This window comes from Myotis brandtii, unplaced genomic scaffold (genome assembly GCF_000412655.1).
Source record: "Myotis brandtii unplaced genomic scaffold, ASM41265v1 scaffold82, whole genome shotgun sequence".
NCBI classification, from domain to species: Eukaryota; Metazoa; Chordata; class Mammalia; order Chiroptera; family Vespertilionidae; genus Myotis; species Myotis brandtii.
The window spans coordinates 6,047,352-6,063,041 of record NW_005371324.1 but is presented as its reverse complement, the minus strand read 5'-3'; the positions used below and the strand labels follow the sequence as shown (position 1 = coordinate 6,063,041).

General features: G+C 38.8%; 1 protein-coding gene across 5 annotated transcripts in view; it reads right to left on the bottom strand.

Moving 5' to 3' along the window:
* Positions 1-15,690, bottom strand: part of NAV3 (neuron navigator 3) — an 832,279-nt gene that overhangs the window by 165,102 nt on the left and 651,487 nt on the right. For all 5 annotated transcript variants that reach the window (XM_014531666.1, XM_005884144.2, XM_014531665.1 and 2 more), the window contains one exon: positions 8,636-8,751. In XM_014531666.1, the coding sequence (XP_014387152.1) occupies positions 8,636-8,751 (116 nt within the window). The remainder of the gene's footprint in view (positions 1-8,635; positions 8,752-15,690) is intronic.

Genomic DNA, 15,690 nt, shown 5'->3' with positions numbered 1-15,690 from the left:
ACTGATTCTCAATGTTAGCTCTTTAAAAAATAAATTGTACTTATATAAAATGTGTTCAAATAAAATGAAGACACAAATGTCAAATTATATCAATGATGTTCTAAAAACATCATTTTCTAAATATTTTTTAAGGATCAAAATGCCACTTCTATTTGGATTTCTAATCAGGACTTTTTCTTTATTTTTAGTTATTGTGACTCAATGAATTGCTAGGCTATGAGACCATGGTAAATTTGGTGAAGTTCTAAAACTTCAATTTGTCTGAAAGGTATTACACTGGTATATTGTCATGTACTCTAAAGTCTTACAGATTCACAACCAGCGAATCCTTATGCTTTCAATGTCAATATAGTTAACTTTTTGTGTATATTAGTAAAAATAATCAATATAGTTAATTATTTTGTGTATAATAACTATGCCCTTGTTTATACAAGGGTGCTTGTGTGCCATCCATCTTAGGCCAGTGGTTCTTAAACTTTAATGTTCACACCTCTTGGAGGGCTTATTAAAATGTAGCTTGCTGGGCCTCAGCCCCACCCCTCCTCACTCAGTGGGTCTGAAAGGAGCCTGAGACTTTGCTTGTCTTACATATTCCCAGGTCATACAGACATTGCTGGCTCTGGGACCCCATTTTGAGAACTATTAAGCTAAGACTAGTGTTTTTCCCCTGGGGGTGATTTTTAACTGGCTCCCTCAGCAATATCAGGAGATATTTTTGGTTGTCATATCTGCGATGTGTGATGCCCCTGACATCTAAATGGCAGAGGCCAATGATGCTGCTAAACACTAAACATCCTACATGACAGGAAACACCCCCCCCCAATAAAGAATTATGCAGACTCCAATGGGGATAGTGCCAAGGTTGAGAAATTCTTGTTTAGACTAAGTTATATTGCATTGACAAACTTACAAATTTCAGTGTCTTACAAAAAAAACACACAAAAACAAAACAAAGATGCACATTCATGTCCATTCTATGCAGCCTGCCTATTTGATCCAGGTACCCTCAGAGACATGTTGATCTCGTGAGAGAGGGAAGAAATAAGCAATCCAAGCAATGGCTTTTAAAGCTTCTGCTTGGGAATGGCCCATGTCACACTTCCACTCACATTCATTGACCAAATCAAATCACATGGTCCACTCTGACTTAATGGGGCAGAAAATATAATCTTCCTGCAGGGCCAACCCAGAAAGGGTTTGGCTAAGTCTAATGGAGCAAGTAAGGAGGGGATGGTTATTTTAAAGAAATAACCCAAATGGAGAAAACATCAAAATAGCATTTTATTTTATTTTTTTGCTTAAAGATATTGTTGTCAATTTGTAATCACAGTAGTTTTTCACCTTGAAAATACATCAGTTCATAAATATACCCTGAACAATAGCAAAGGACCCACATCCTGCTTCTCTACAGGCAGCTATTTCTGCTTACTTTGGGTGTATATTTATACATGAGTGTTGTATTTATACTTCTTTGAATTCACATGCACAAATGGATGTAGGTGAAAGAAGAAGCCTAAATGCATAGGAGACAAATAAGACCAATCAATACATAAGAACAAATCACTCTAATTTTGTCAAGACCTAAAACAAAGTAAAGTTTCTAATAGACCTAAAGTTTGTATTCTGTTCTGAATTGGAAATCTTTTCAGCTCTTTAGTAAACATAATTTTAAAGTGATTATTTACGTAAAAGATCTAAACTTACTTAAATTACCCAAGCTCAATCTTCTTAATCTTTCTAAGCATTCAAGTAAAAGGCAACTTAAGTGACTATATACAAAGGTCTTAAATAGCAGATATTTCTCATTATTCAATAAGAAGTCTGGTAGGTCAGAAATAATACATGCAACCATTAGCTTATCTCTCTATTTAAATGAAATTCTCACTTTTAAAATGATTTCCTGAATTCATCCACTTATTTTATTACTTTTTTTACAAATAACAAGCCAGCTTTGGTGATACTGAGCCAGTCTGGCATCTAGTAATGTTTTTCAGTTGAATATAAATTCTAGATAAAGGTTAAAAGTGCATTAAACAAATGTCATACATGTTGGCAGATGATCTTATGCAAAAAAGGGCAAGTGTGAACCTATGTAGAAAAAAAATCTAAGAATGATTCTAGTGGAATGAAAAATAAAGCTCACTTTACATTTGGCAGGATCTCCTGGCACTGGATCAAGGGATGGTCTCTGGGGCCAGATTCCTTTTGTCAATGAATGTGAGAATAAAACCCAAGCCAAAGCTGTAAAATCTGAACTGTCAATTCAGCCAGATTTGTAATATCAAGGTGATGGCATGAATCTTAAAAGGATAGGCTGGAGCGAGAATCTCACTCACTACTTGCCACACATTACGTAATGCATTTCACTGTATGTTATCATTAGTGGAGGATTGCACAAAGGGAACTTCTCTGAACACTAGTGGGGGTGGGGTTCTTGCAATACCTTGAGAAAAAGAATGTTCTACGACTTGCATGGGAGAATGAATGGCTTTTATTTGCGTGAAATTATATTCCTCAGTCTTTAAATCCCATTTTCCTTAAACCTGTCCTGGAAAATGTGTAGCTGGGGCTTCAGTAGAGCTACAAGCAAAGGCAGTGTCCGGAGTTTCCATTCCATGGTGGAGCTGGGTGCCCTGTAGCATCAGGCTAGTTAGTCCATTAGTTCATTGTGTGTGGGGTCCACGTGGCCATGAGCCATGTGGGCAAGTGCAGAGCATGAGAGCCCCGCAAGCAGTGAGAGACTTAAATATCAAATTTTCCCATGCTTGCAGTGGACAGGCCTACTTTGGCCAATGCTCTGCTCCCAGGTATGGCTGACAGACAAGCACCTTCCCACGTCACCTAGACCATAATGGGCACGCATCTAAATTGCAGCTTTCTTTTGCTTCTTTACAGTTATTAATTAATAACCAGGTCATTACAATGGTATCAGAAACATCATGTTCAGATCAGGTAAATATCACTAGTTTTCCTAAGAACATGACAAATAGTAAGAAATAGAATGATATACATAAGGACTTTGGAGGGATGTAAGACTTGTGAAAGTTTTGAGTTTTTTCCAATATGCCATTTTATTGTGTGACCCTCATTTCTGACATTTATCTTCACACCATAATTTAACTACAATTTTAACTTACACTATGTTTTCATAGCTTCACCTGAGTTACTGCTCAGTTGAAAATATGAACAGCAAAGCTTCCCGGATAACTTAGTGAATCCTTCTAACAAATCTGCCTCAAGTTTGTTCCTTAATAGTATCACACATCATTCCATGTTATGTCTCTCAGGGTATGCAATAGGAATGCTATTTACATTTGTTTAAATATAAAAAGGATTTTCCCATAACAGAAAATTGAAGGGAAGGTGGGAGGGATAGTTTCAGATGCCTCGTTCAGGAGCTCAGTCAGACATTTTCTACAATGACCTTGAACTCATGGTTTCACTCTCTTATGTCTACTCTATGTTTGCTTCACTTGAATGAGAAGGTAACCACCAGCAGCTCCAAGCTTTATTTTTATTATCTTTAGGTCTAGTGAAAAACATCGAGTGTCTCTTTTCTAATAGTCTCAGGAAAAGTCTGAGATTGATTGATTTTGAGTGAACTGAGTTGGGTCACATGTCCATTCCTGAAAGAGTGACTGTGGTGAAGGGAATCGGTTGTTCTGATTGGATCTGCTTGGGTCAATTTCATGATGAGGCCATGGTCTCCCCCCTCCAAAAAAAAATCAAGGTGCTGCTATAAACAGATGGGACAATGGATGCTAATCAGGCAAAACCACACCAGACTCAAGTTATGCCACTGTGAAGCCCATGGGGCTCCTAACTGTTTGAGTCCCTTTCCCAAACACTATATGTCATTTTGTATTTTTTATTTTTGTATTATTTTCAGACTCCCTCCAAATGTATGGGCTTCAAAAACTTATAAAATCTGGATCTTATCCTGTGAAGGCTAACTCAATCAGTGTTCTATATCATTCAGGCTATTTCACTTGGGGAGCAGGACAGAATTACCCCCTATAAGGCCCCCACACTATTAGCAATAAGAGTTCAACAACAATAGCAGTGAAACTTTGGATTAGAAAACCCATGAGCTACCAAGATCTCAATAAAGTTAGAAAAATGCTGTTTTATGATAAGAAACTAATGAAAATCATAAGGCAAGTAGAATTTTTTCCCCAATTATTTTCACTGAACTTATTTCATCCTGAAATATTATTCCCTGATTTCTTTGTCCACTAGAATTCCAAAATATACATGTGTGACCTTCTTTTAAGCCCTATATAACTCTTTATAGTGAACTTAGTTGTTCCCATATGCCTAGCAATTTGATTATTTGACATTTTAGAGTGTATTTTTCTCTTACTCTTCTATAAGAGAACTCACATCTTAGTCCCGTTTGCTTTCCCAATGCTTTGCGTGCCTGGCATGTATAAGATCCCAGATGATAATTACCAAGAATATGGATGGAAAAATAAAACTTTATCTCACAATAATCCTGTGAGTTTAATAAGCATCATAGCAGTCACATCACAAAAACAGGTACCAAGGAACAATTCGACCAGCTAAATAATGGCAGTGCAGAGGCCAGAATTAATTTTTCTACTTTCTAGAACACTTCTCTTCCCGTATCTCATATTGTATCAGAAAGAATATCCTGTGAGCCAGTCTAAAGTAGGGCATGGCAATACTTTCAAGTGCTTATGTGGTCTTTGGTTTCTCTAGCAGCCAGAATGAAGAGGCAATAACAGAAATAAGAAAGAGAAGGGAACCTGGGAAGGGGCTAAAGAAAAGTTGTTGTTTTAATTAAGATTGAAGAGATGGTAACATCCTGTGGGCTAAAGAGAATGATTTGGTGGAGATGGAGATATTAAGACGAGGAAAGAGAGAAAATAATCAAGGAAAGGCAGAGAAAGTGGGTACACATGCTGTACCTGGGTAGATGTAGTAGCAGGGGTTGTGAATTCTGTCTGCTTTAATTTTTTTCCAGTGACGTCAACATTAACGTCATTGGTTAAGAGAAATAATGGGAGACGTGGTATGTAGGTTTGAAAAGAAAGTAAAAAGTGCAAAAAAGAGTAAATGGACCAGAGAAATACAGAATGACTGTTGGGAAGCACTAAATATTCACTTGAGATCAGTAGTCATGAAGGTAAAGTTAGTCACATCAACATGTGATATGTTTTCTCCAAGTCCATTCACTGCTGGTATGGACTAGGTGGAGAATTGAATGTAACCAAGTCTGATTTCACCAAACGCATACAATGAAGTGAGAAGTTACAAGCAATGGGAAAAATTTTAAAGGAAGGAAAATGGGTGCCACATCAACTGAACGAAAGACAATTGGAAATCCGGAAAGTCATCAGTAAAATGTTGCTTCAACTGCATGAAAGAAAGTCTTTTTTTTTTTGCATCGAATTGTGACTGGCGATGAAAAGTGGATTTATTTGAGAATCCCCAAATGCACAATATCATGGGTTGATCCAGGTCAACCATCAACATCGACTGCAAGGCCAAATCGCTTTGGAAAGAAGACAATGCTCTGCGTTTGGTGGGATCAGGAAGGTGTGGTGTATTATTAGCTTGTGAAACCTTTAATACTGATCGCTACCGACAACAAATAATCAATTTGAACCATGCTTTGATCGTGAAACAACCAGAATGGGCCAGAAGACACAGCAAAGTAATTTTGCTTCATGATAATGCACCATCACACACTTCAAAACCAGTTAAAGACATGTTAAAAGATCTTGCCTGGGAAGTATTAACCCACCCGCTGTATTCACCAGACCTTGCTCCTTCAGATTACCATTTGTTTAGATCGATGGCACATGCACTTTCTGAGCAGCACTTCAAAACATATGAAGAGGTGGAAAATTGGGTCTCTGAATGGTTTGTCAAGAAAAGTTCTATTGGGATGGTATCCACAAATTACCTGAAAGAGGGGGGAAATGTGTAGCTAGCAATGGACATTACTTTAAATAAAGCACTTTTGATGTTTCTCTTGAAATTATCGTGTTTTCTTTGATTACAAAATCTGCTATTATTAATCGGTACACATAGTAAGGGACTATGGAAGAGTAAAATTACATTCAGTTACCACAGGAATTCAGCTGATTAGGTCGGGGGTGGGGTGGGGCCAGAGGGCGGCAGAAATAATACACAGAATTAGGGGGCGGGGGTAGTGGAATCAATGAATTGGAAATCCTAGTAGAACCAGTGGTGGAGTAAGGAAACAAAAAGAACACTGATAAGAGAGGAGGCTGTAATCAGCAAAAATGAGGTGCATGGAAGTCAGTTTATAGAGAAGTTGCAGATTCTGAAGATGCCTGGATCTAGGGTATGACCATGAGAATAAGCATCTCGGGAAGGATTAGAAGACAAGATCACTGAAGAGAAGGTCAGAATGTGCTAGTCATCCTCTCAGCATTGGTCACTGCTATACCCTCATCCAGAGGTCTCAGATCATGGAACTCGATGTATAGCTTACTAACCATAAGTGAGTACCATCTCCCTTCCACAAATTTCAAGTTTGCATTGAAAGAAATTTTCACTACAAATAATAATAGAAATTACACAATCAGATGAGCCTCATTTCAGCACTTATTTTATGTTTTAAAAATATGTATTTTTATTGATTTCTGAGAAGAATAGAGAGAGAATGAAAGAACATCAGTGATAAGAGATAAGCATTGATCAGCTGCCTGCTGCGTACCCCACACTGGGGATCAAGCCTTGACCTCCTGGTTCATAAGTTGACACTCAACCACTGACACACTGGTTGGGTGGTTTTCTTTCTTTTATTATATTCCTACCTAAATCACAAACTCAAATCCATGATTCTATACAAATTAATTATTGCTACAAAATAATATACACACTTTCTATTATTATATTATGTTAAAGTCTAGTTTATATTTTACTTTTAAGTAGTATCCCATTAGAAGATCAAAACATTAAATAAATATATTAACCTGAAATATGAAAAAATAATCTAGTGGTAGACAAAATAAGAAATGAGAGAAAAATCAAATAGGGATTATTTATTTAATTAGAAATATATTAATTTCAGAAAAAAAAACAATGTTCCTTTGTGAAATTCACATAAGATTAGTATCCAAACTGTACTAAAAGCATTTTCCCTTACAGATTTGAACTCTAATATTTTATAGGCATATTGATGACATTCATGAAAAAATACATTCATGAAGCATATGTATCTTCATGCCACACTAGGTTTAAAAAATATCTAGTCTCAATGTGATATGCATCATCATTTTGCCCCTGGGGCTATTGGAGCTATGGGAAAGGCAACACTTCCCCCAAGTATTTGGAAAATCTACAAATTCCAACCCCATAGCTATGCTTTGGCATCACCATTTCTACCTTTCCCCTGCCATGGCCCTCTGTAATAGTCACACAAAACCTCTGATGCCTAAATGAGACCACTGGTGTTAATTCCAAAAGGAATCTTGGGATGCTGTGCTGGTGTTGTTGTCAACACCCATTGGTGAGTATTGCAGTGATGGCTAATGCTTGCCAACACGTTTTAGGTCAGCCCAGGTAGGTTTCTTAACCCCCAAATTTGTGATATGGCTACTTTCATGAGCTTCAGGGCAATACTCTGCATCCTAGGAGTACTACAGTAATATTTTAAATTAAGCAATTATTTTAGGTTTTTGCTTTGGAATATAAAAGGGCTAAGCCAGAGATATTTTGGGATAACAGACATATCTCTACTCCCATGCATCCTTATGCTTAGTAACAGATAAAAATGTTCTTAAACTCTCTTTTTCCTTAGGAGCAGTATATTTTGCTAAGAGCTTACTTAGTTACTCATGTACCAAATTATCTATAAAAAATAAAAGTATAATATGCTAATTAGACCAGACATCCTTCTGGATGAAGCCGGGGCTGCAAGGGAAGCCTGGGTCCCGGGTGCCAGAGGGAAGCCAGTGCCAGCAGCCAGGGGAAGGAAGGCCTACTCCTGCACGAATTTCGTGCATCAAGCCTCTAGTATGTAATAAAATTACACCAAAGGCCTTCCATATATGCTTAGGCTTATGGATCCTAGGAAAAGCATTAGACTAAAGTTGAGAATTCTGTTTTATACACTTAAGTATCTGACAAACTGTGTCTAGGGTATGTATATGTATTTGTTTTCTTACATTATTCATATATTTAAAAATATTTCCGTAATTAGATTTTTTCCGTAACACACATTTTCAGTGTTCTCAACAGTACAGAACTGAAGATAGGGCAGGTTGTACTGGTCATGAAAAAAGAACACTTACACCTGATCCTCAATATTTTTAAAAAGTCTAAATATATCCAAGGGCTGCCTTATTAACAATAGAACATTCTCTAGGTTTTCTCTTATTATATTCAATTTGACCAAAGGCAACAATTACTTAAAATACCAGGCCCTGAAAGCACTACTGTTCTCTACAGAAATCTTCACAAAGAGATCACCCTAAACAGAACAACCAAATACCTAAGAATCTGTGAAGCATGAGATGTACACAGTCCATTTACACTCAAGAGAAATAAGATAGCACAAATGTGATTTTAATAAAAGACTTAGGGAGATATTTCAAAAATTCTGAGGCTTGACCCACCCATCAATCAGGTTACTTACCAGATATCTCCTCTAGGCACTGCTTAGCCGTCTTGCTGTATGATAAATCCATCTTAGTAGGACTGGTACAGGAGTCAGCAGATGATAAAGAAGTACCTTCATTTTCTGAATGTGCTCTGAAATTAACCAAGAAGACAGAAACAAATAGCAACTGCTGTTACCAGGGACTCATTCAAGTTCTTTATTATAAGAAGTCGACATATAAAAGTTTCCTATAGAGGTAAGTAAGCCTTTCTTTATGACTGGGGCATTCCAAAGCTGTCTGAATATTGGAGAATTTCCCTGCCCCTCCCTACTGACTTCTGAAGTCTACTGTATTCTATTCCACTTGGGCTTGTTTCTTGTGGGCCTCTGTGCCTTCCTTCGCCCGCTGTCTATAAAGGAAGGGGGGAAAGTCCTCTGAAGTTTTCTAGGATTTTTATTACTCGCTGAATAAGTTTAAATGGAGAGTATGTAATGAGATTAGAGACCCCAGGGAAAGCTTACTGGCTGCCTGCCAGGAAGCCTGGAGTCTTGGTGCCTTGGCCACTGGCTGGGAGCCAGGGCTGGCTTAGAGTCATGCAGGCTCAGTATTCGCCGACTGATCTCACAGAAGCTGAGTCACATTAAGTGGTTCCCCGAGATGATGGCTGTCTAAGCCCAGTGCCAGCAATTCTTATCAGAACAAGACCCACGGCTGTCACAGGAGCCTGAGTGCTCGTGGCCACGCTGGTTATACACATTCACAGTATCTCCCTCTAGGAAAATCCATATGGAGCAAAGGAGTATTCAGAATGTATTTTGGGAGTTGAGTTTTTGCTTTGCTCAAAAAAAAAAAAAGAAAAAGAAAAAGAAAAGAAAAGAAAGGAAAGAAAAAGAAAAAACATCCTAAAGAGTATTCCTCAGGAGCTGACTGTGGCTATCTTCCCTTGTATATGAGACCTAGGACTCAATTTCATTGGCTGAGTCCTACATCCCCTGCCTGAGACGCTCCTTTATAAAAAGGATTCATGCTTCTGACAGCTCGGTCATGTCTTAGGAGCCATTGTTTTACTTTATTTTTAATGTGGCAGTGCATAGTTCTGGCTGATTCACCCTTTAATATGATTTTGGTTTAAGTCACAAGATATCATCTGATTTACCCTGTTTTTAACTTCTTTAGTGTATTTTCGATGGTATTCCCTATATGAGTTACGGACATTAGTGATGAAGAACATGGAAAAGGTAGACTTCAAATAATTACAAAAAGGACGTAGAAGTCATCTTTGATTTGTATACACATCTAAATGGGCCCTGATCTCGGCTCTACACAGGTCACAGCCAGCCATTTCACCAGGACTTCTACCTCATTATTTGGAGTCAGGTTTTAACTCCTCTATCTAGAGGGACACTCATTGCTCACTGGTTGAGATGTAAAATTTATACACATGCTCAAAGAGGTTCAGTAGCTATCTGAACACTCCCAGCAGGTCTTCTGTTTGGGGTGTGCTTCATTCCAGTAAGATAAAAGGTGTGGGGATTGATTAATGAAACAATTTATGAAGACTTCAGAATCAATGGTATTCTCTAATCATAAGGTGCACTTTGACATATTGCAGTGGTATCATTCACTGCTCTCACATAAACTGACACTGTAATTCCCTCATATTTGCTAGAAAAGAAAAGTGAGCATCATGATGGTCCTTCAAAATATTCAGCAGATGCAGGCATGCACACACTACCTTACTGCACATTTACGAGATGGCCAGCATGTTACGAGTACCTATTGCAACCATAAGATGTAGCATTGCGACAATTCCATTTAATTTAGTTAGAGTTCGAATAAGCCAGGCCCTTTGGGCTAGTGTCTGTTACTGAGTTGTAGTGGTTAAAAGTCTAGACTTCACCAACGATTAACACAAAAGCTGTTTCCCGTTTATTTCCTGTGTATTTACTATGTGCCAAGTACTATGCCTAGTGTTTTACTTATGGCATGTCACTCAAACTTCACAACCATCCTGCTGCTATGGTTAAATGATTTCCCCCCCAAATTCATATGCTGAGACCTAATGTAATGGTATTTGGAGGTGCAGCCTTTGGGGCGTGCTTAGAGTGGAGCCCTCATGAATGAAATTAGTTCCCTTATAAAACAGGCAATCAGAGGGCTCCCCTGTCCCTTCTGCCAGGTGAGAAGGACGTCATGTGAGCCAGAAAGCAAGGCCTTCACTAGACACCAAATTTGCCAGCACTTGATCTTGGACTTCCCCAGCCTCCAAGAGAAATAAATGTTTGTTGTTTAAGCCAATCAGGACATAGAATTTTTGTTACAGTAGCCAGAATGTATTAGATACCTGCAATGTATGTGCCATGGATAAATTAAGGCCTCTAGAAGTTTAACGTTTTGCCCTACATAAGAAGCTGGTAGATACATAAGCTATACTTAAACCTGTAAATACTATTCTGTTAACCACTACCCTACAATTGAACTCCATCCAAATGCCTGTGGACACTGAGTATTTTATTACATTTCAGGTTCCCTTAGCTGAGAGTTAGCTCAGTCACGAAGTTAATAACAGACAATATTTGAATGTGACAATATCCACTAGTCTATACTAAATTTTAATCTTTATAACTTAAGTTTTACTGGTAAGAGAAAGAAACTATTAGTTAATGTGCCATTTAAAGGAACTCAGCAATAAATCCCAGATACTATCAATCTTCAAATTTTATATATATGGATTTATATATTGATTTATATTTTAAAAAATCTCCCTGTAGATTTGTCTTAATATGATTATAGTCATAAACGTTGGTACAATAGAACTAGTTTGAGTCAACAATATTAATGAATGGGCTTGTAGCTCCTGCTCCACAAACCTAACAAAATGGAATGAAAAGCAAATATCTTTCTAGAACCAGCAATAGGTGTGCTTTCTTCTCTCCTTCCTGGTGGAAGGCAGATAGATGACAGTCAGGGCCCAGGCCAGATATAATATTTATATACTAGAGGCCCGATGCATGAAATTCATGCAAGGGGCACGGCCCTTGCAGCTGCAGTGGCTGCCTCAGCCCTCACAGCCCCGGCTTCATCCGGAAGGTTGATCGGAAGGTCATTTGGCTGTCTGGTCTAATTAGCATATTACTATTTTATTATTATAGATAGTAATAGATAATGAGATAAATCCTATATAATAAAAGCCTAATATGCTAAGTGTCCTGTCATCTGGTCGGCCATTCAACCAATCAAACTATAATATGCTAATGATATATTAAGGCCGCTCAACCGCTCGCTATGATGTGCACTGACCATCAGGGGGCAGACAGTCTACTGGTAGACCAGTTGCTATGACGTGCCCTGACCACCAGGGGGCAGACGCTCCAACAGGTAGGTTAGCTTGCTGCTGGGGTCTGGCTAATGGGGACTGAGTGAGATGGGCTGGACATGCCCTGGAACCCTCCCATGGTCCCTCCCTGGCAGGCCAACCTCCGGTGTCCCTCCCTGGCCCCAATTGTGCACTGGTGGGGTCCCTCGGCCTGGCCTGTGCCCTCTTGAAATCCGGGACCCCTCAGGAGAGGTCAGAGAGCCAGTTTCAGCCCAATCCCACAGGCCAGGCCAAGGGACCCCACTGGTGCATGAATTCATGCACCAGGCTTCTAGTAATGATATAAAGTAGTGTGTGTGTGTGTGTGTATACCAACATATTATTTATCCATTTAGAAAAAGTGAGGAGCAGTGAGGTCTTGGTTTCTGTACAAAAAAAAAAATCAGGACTCCTTAGATAAAAGCTGAAGCCAGAGTAATGAGGGTGTAAGATCAACTTAGAACACCTGCAACCAAAAAAAAAAATGGGGGGGGGGGCATTCTCAAAAAATAATGGTAAAGAAGTCAGCTTGAAGGGGCTTCCAGTGGCCAAATCAAAGAAAATTTAAGCATCAAAACAAATAGTAATATCAGTAGACTATATTCCATTGAATACAGAGTGGGGCAAAAGGAGGTTTACAGTTGTGAGTGCATGAAACACAGAGTTTATTCTTGTGCTATTATTGATTAATTATTGTATTATTTTCCATATGAACAACTATAAACCTATTTTTCCCGTACCCTTTTGCCCCCAAATAGTAATCCATTAGTCCACAAAATTTAAAGAGAGAGAGATGAAAAGAGAAATCTCTTTCTTAAAGTAGAATGCCAGGGCCTAAATGTAGAAGAAATAATCTTATTAAAAACTGAGGCCTGGTGCAGGAAATTCCTGCATGGGGGTTGGGGGTCCCTCAGCCTGGCCTGCACCTCTCCAATCTGGGACCCTTCGGGGGATGTCTGACTGCCGGTTTAGGCCCGATTCCTGCGAGATTGGGCCTAAACTGGCAATTGGACATCCCTCTCTCAATTCGGGACCACTGGTTCCTAACCGTTCACCTACCTGCCTGCCTGATCTCCCCTAACCACTTGCCTGCCTGCCTGATTGCCCCTAACCCCTCTGCCTGCCTGCCTGATCATCCCTAACCACTCGCCTGCAGGCCTGATTGCCCCTAACCACCTCTGCCTCAGCTGCTGCACCTGGGACCTGGGCTTCTCTCCCTCTGGCTGGCTGAAGGCACCTGGGACCCTGGCCAGCTTTGCCCAGGGCCTGCCGCAGGCACTGGGGACCCGGGCCGGCTTCGCCCGGACCCCGGCTTTGTCAGGAAGGACATGCGGAATGATGTCCGGTCTATCTGGTCTAATTAGCATATTACCCTTTTATTAGTATAGAACATTTGTCATCCACTGGAGTAAATTATTAATTCAGGCAAGAAACCTCAATGGATGTTAAATAAGGGTAAAAGTAGATTAAATAATAGAATTTTTACACACAGTCTCAAAATACTTAGTAAATAAAAATGGGGTAAAATAACTCTAGAGTAGAAAACCATGGCAGACATTCTCTTAAGTGATCAATTTGATACCACCAAAATGGAAAGTATCAATACTGTATGAAACCTAATAGAAAAAACACTGAATTATTTCCTTGACAGTCCAGACAAATCAAATACATATATATAATATGGGTCTAATCATGAGGAACTATCAGATAAACCTAAATTAAAAAACATTCTAGCAAATGCCTGCCCTCAGCATATCAATGTCATGAAAATCAAGAAACTACTGAAGAACTATTCCAGAATGAGGGATATTAGGATGACAACTGGGTGTGAGGACTTAAGTGTCTATGGGAGTTCTTTGTATTATTCTTGCAGAGTTCCTGTAAGTTAAAATTTTTTCCCCAAGAAAAAGCAAAATGCAGAAAGAGGAAACAAACGCCAATGGCGTGATTAGGCGATCTGGCAGTGAACCTTGTAAGCCAAGTGCAGAAGGGCCCTTAATGAAGGAAGGTCCCCTGCTGAGAGACTGCCAACTCCCAGCAGTGCTACACAACAGGCCCTCTTCTAGACGTGTCTCTGTTGTCCATCCTAAAAAATATTGCTTTGCAAAGGCGTTTAAACTGCTGTCTGATGCACAGATATATATCCAACCTAGCAAACTTAAGCTTTTAAAGCAAGCCTTCAATAAGCTTTTTGTGCTGATGACCAATTATTCCCAGTTCCCATAAAACCACAATTGCAGCATAATCTGCAACAGTAGCTGCAGGGCTTACAAAAGCTTTCCCTTCATGGTTATATGCTCTACATTTCAATCTCTGTAAACTCACAGATCCTCCTACTCAATCTATTGGTTTTATAAATAAGCCAAACTTACAACCACATGGGTATTTTCAAATCTAATATCTTGCATTCTTTGTCTTTTAGAAGAAAGTATAATTGTCAATTTCTCATTGTCACTTTCAGGCAAATTTGAAAACTCACAAAAACTTGTTACAACAAAAACCTCTTTTGAGAACCCATGAAGCTATATATAAGAAACATTATATATTTATAAAAAACACTCACCTATAAATTCAGACTTTCTTGACCTAAATTTACAAATCGAATGTGTATAAAAGGTCTCTGCTTATGTTTAATGAATGCATTTAAAAAGCAAGGTGATTTTCTTCTCTGTATAACATTGCCTTGCCTTATCTAAGGATTGGGCTTCTCTTTTCTTTTGCAAATTGCCCACACCCCTGGTTCTGCTCCCTTTGACTTACAATGGTTCTCAACCTTCCTAATGCCGTGACCCTTTAATACAGTTCCTCATGTTGTGGTGACCCCCAACCATAAAATTATTTTCACTGCTACTTCATAACTGTAATTTTGCTACTGTTATGAATCATAATGTAAATATCTGATATGCAGGATGTATTTAGGCGACCCCTGTGAAAGGGTCGTTCGACCCCCAAAGGGGTCGCAACCCACAGGTTGAGAACTGCTGCTTTAGGAGTTTGCTTTCTGTCCAATGCATTGTTTTCTTGGCATTTACTACAAATGGTCAGAAAATAAAGACAAAGAATGTAGAGCTAAAAATAGTTGAGTTCTCAATCTTGTTCATGGCTAGTTTGAAATTTTGTTAGGAGCTGCTAAAAAGACTGACTATTAGGAATAATGTACAGGTCTCTCTTTTCTTCTGAATTTTACTAATTCACTATGTTACTGCACATATCTTTGCAAGCACAAAGAATGTAGCTCTAAAGTAATGAACGAAAAGCAATGGAAGAAAAATGACTCGTGGAAATAACGTAGGTATTTTGTGGAAGGTCTGAAGAAGGTAGGATAATTTTTGAACTGTAGGCAAGAAAAACAAAGTTGAAGAATACAATATAAAGGATAGACACCAAGAAATAGGAGGAAGAGTTAAAAATAGTCTTTCCCCCCATTTTAACTATGTTCTTCTCCTTCCTCTTTATTTACTTCCTATAATTGGGACCTTTAATTCAACTCTTAAGAAAGAAACCTCTAAAAGTCGGTAACTTTCTCCTTCATCTAGCCATTCAGTGTGGTTTATACTACCTTGACCTCTCCCAGTTATAATCCATTTTACAGGTTGAAGACATAGTACTTTCCTCATCATGCTTCATACACATATTAACACACACAGAGACTCATACATACTGAGAGGGCCAGATTATGCAGCTCTTTATAGGTCTTTGTAACACATTTGAGTTTCATATTTTAAGAGTTATAGA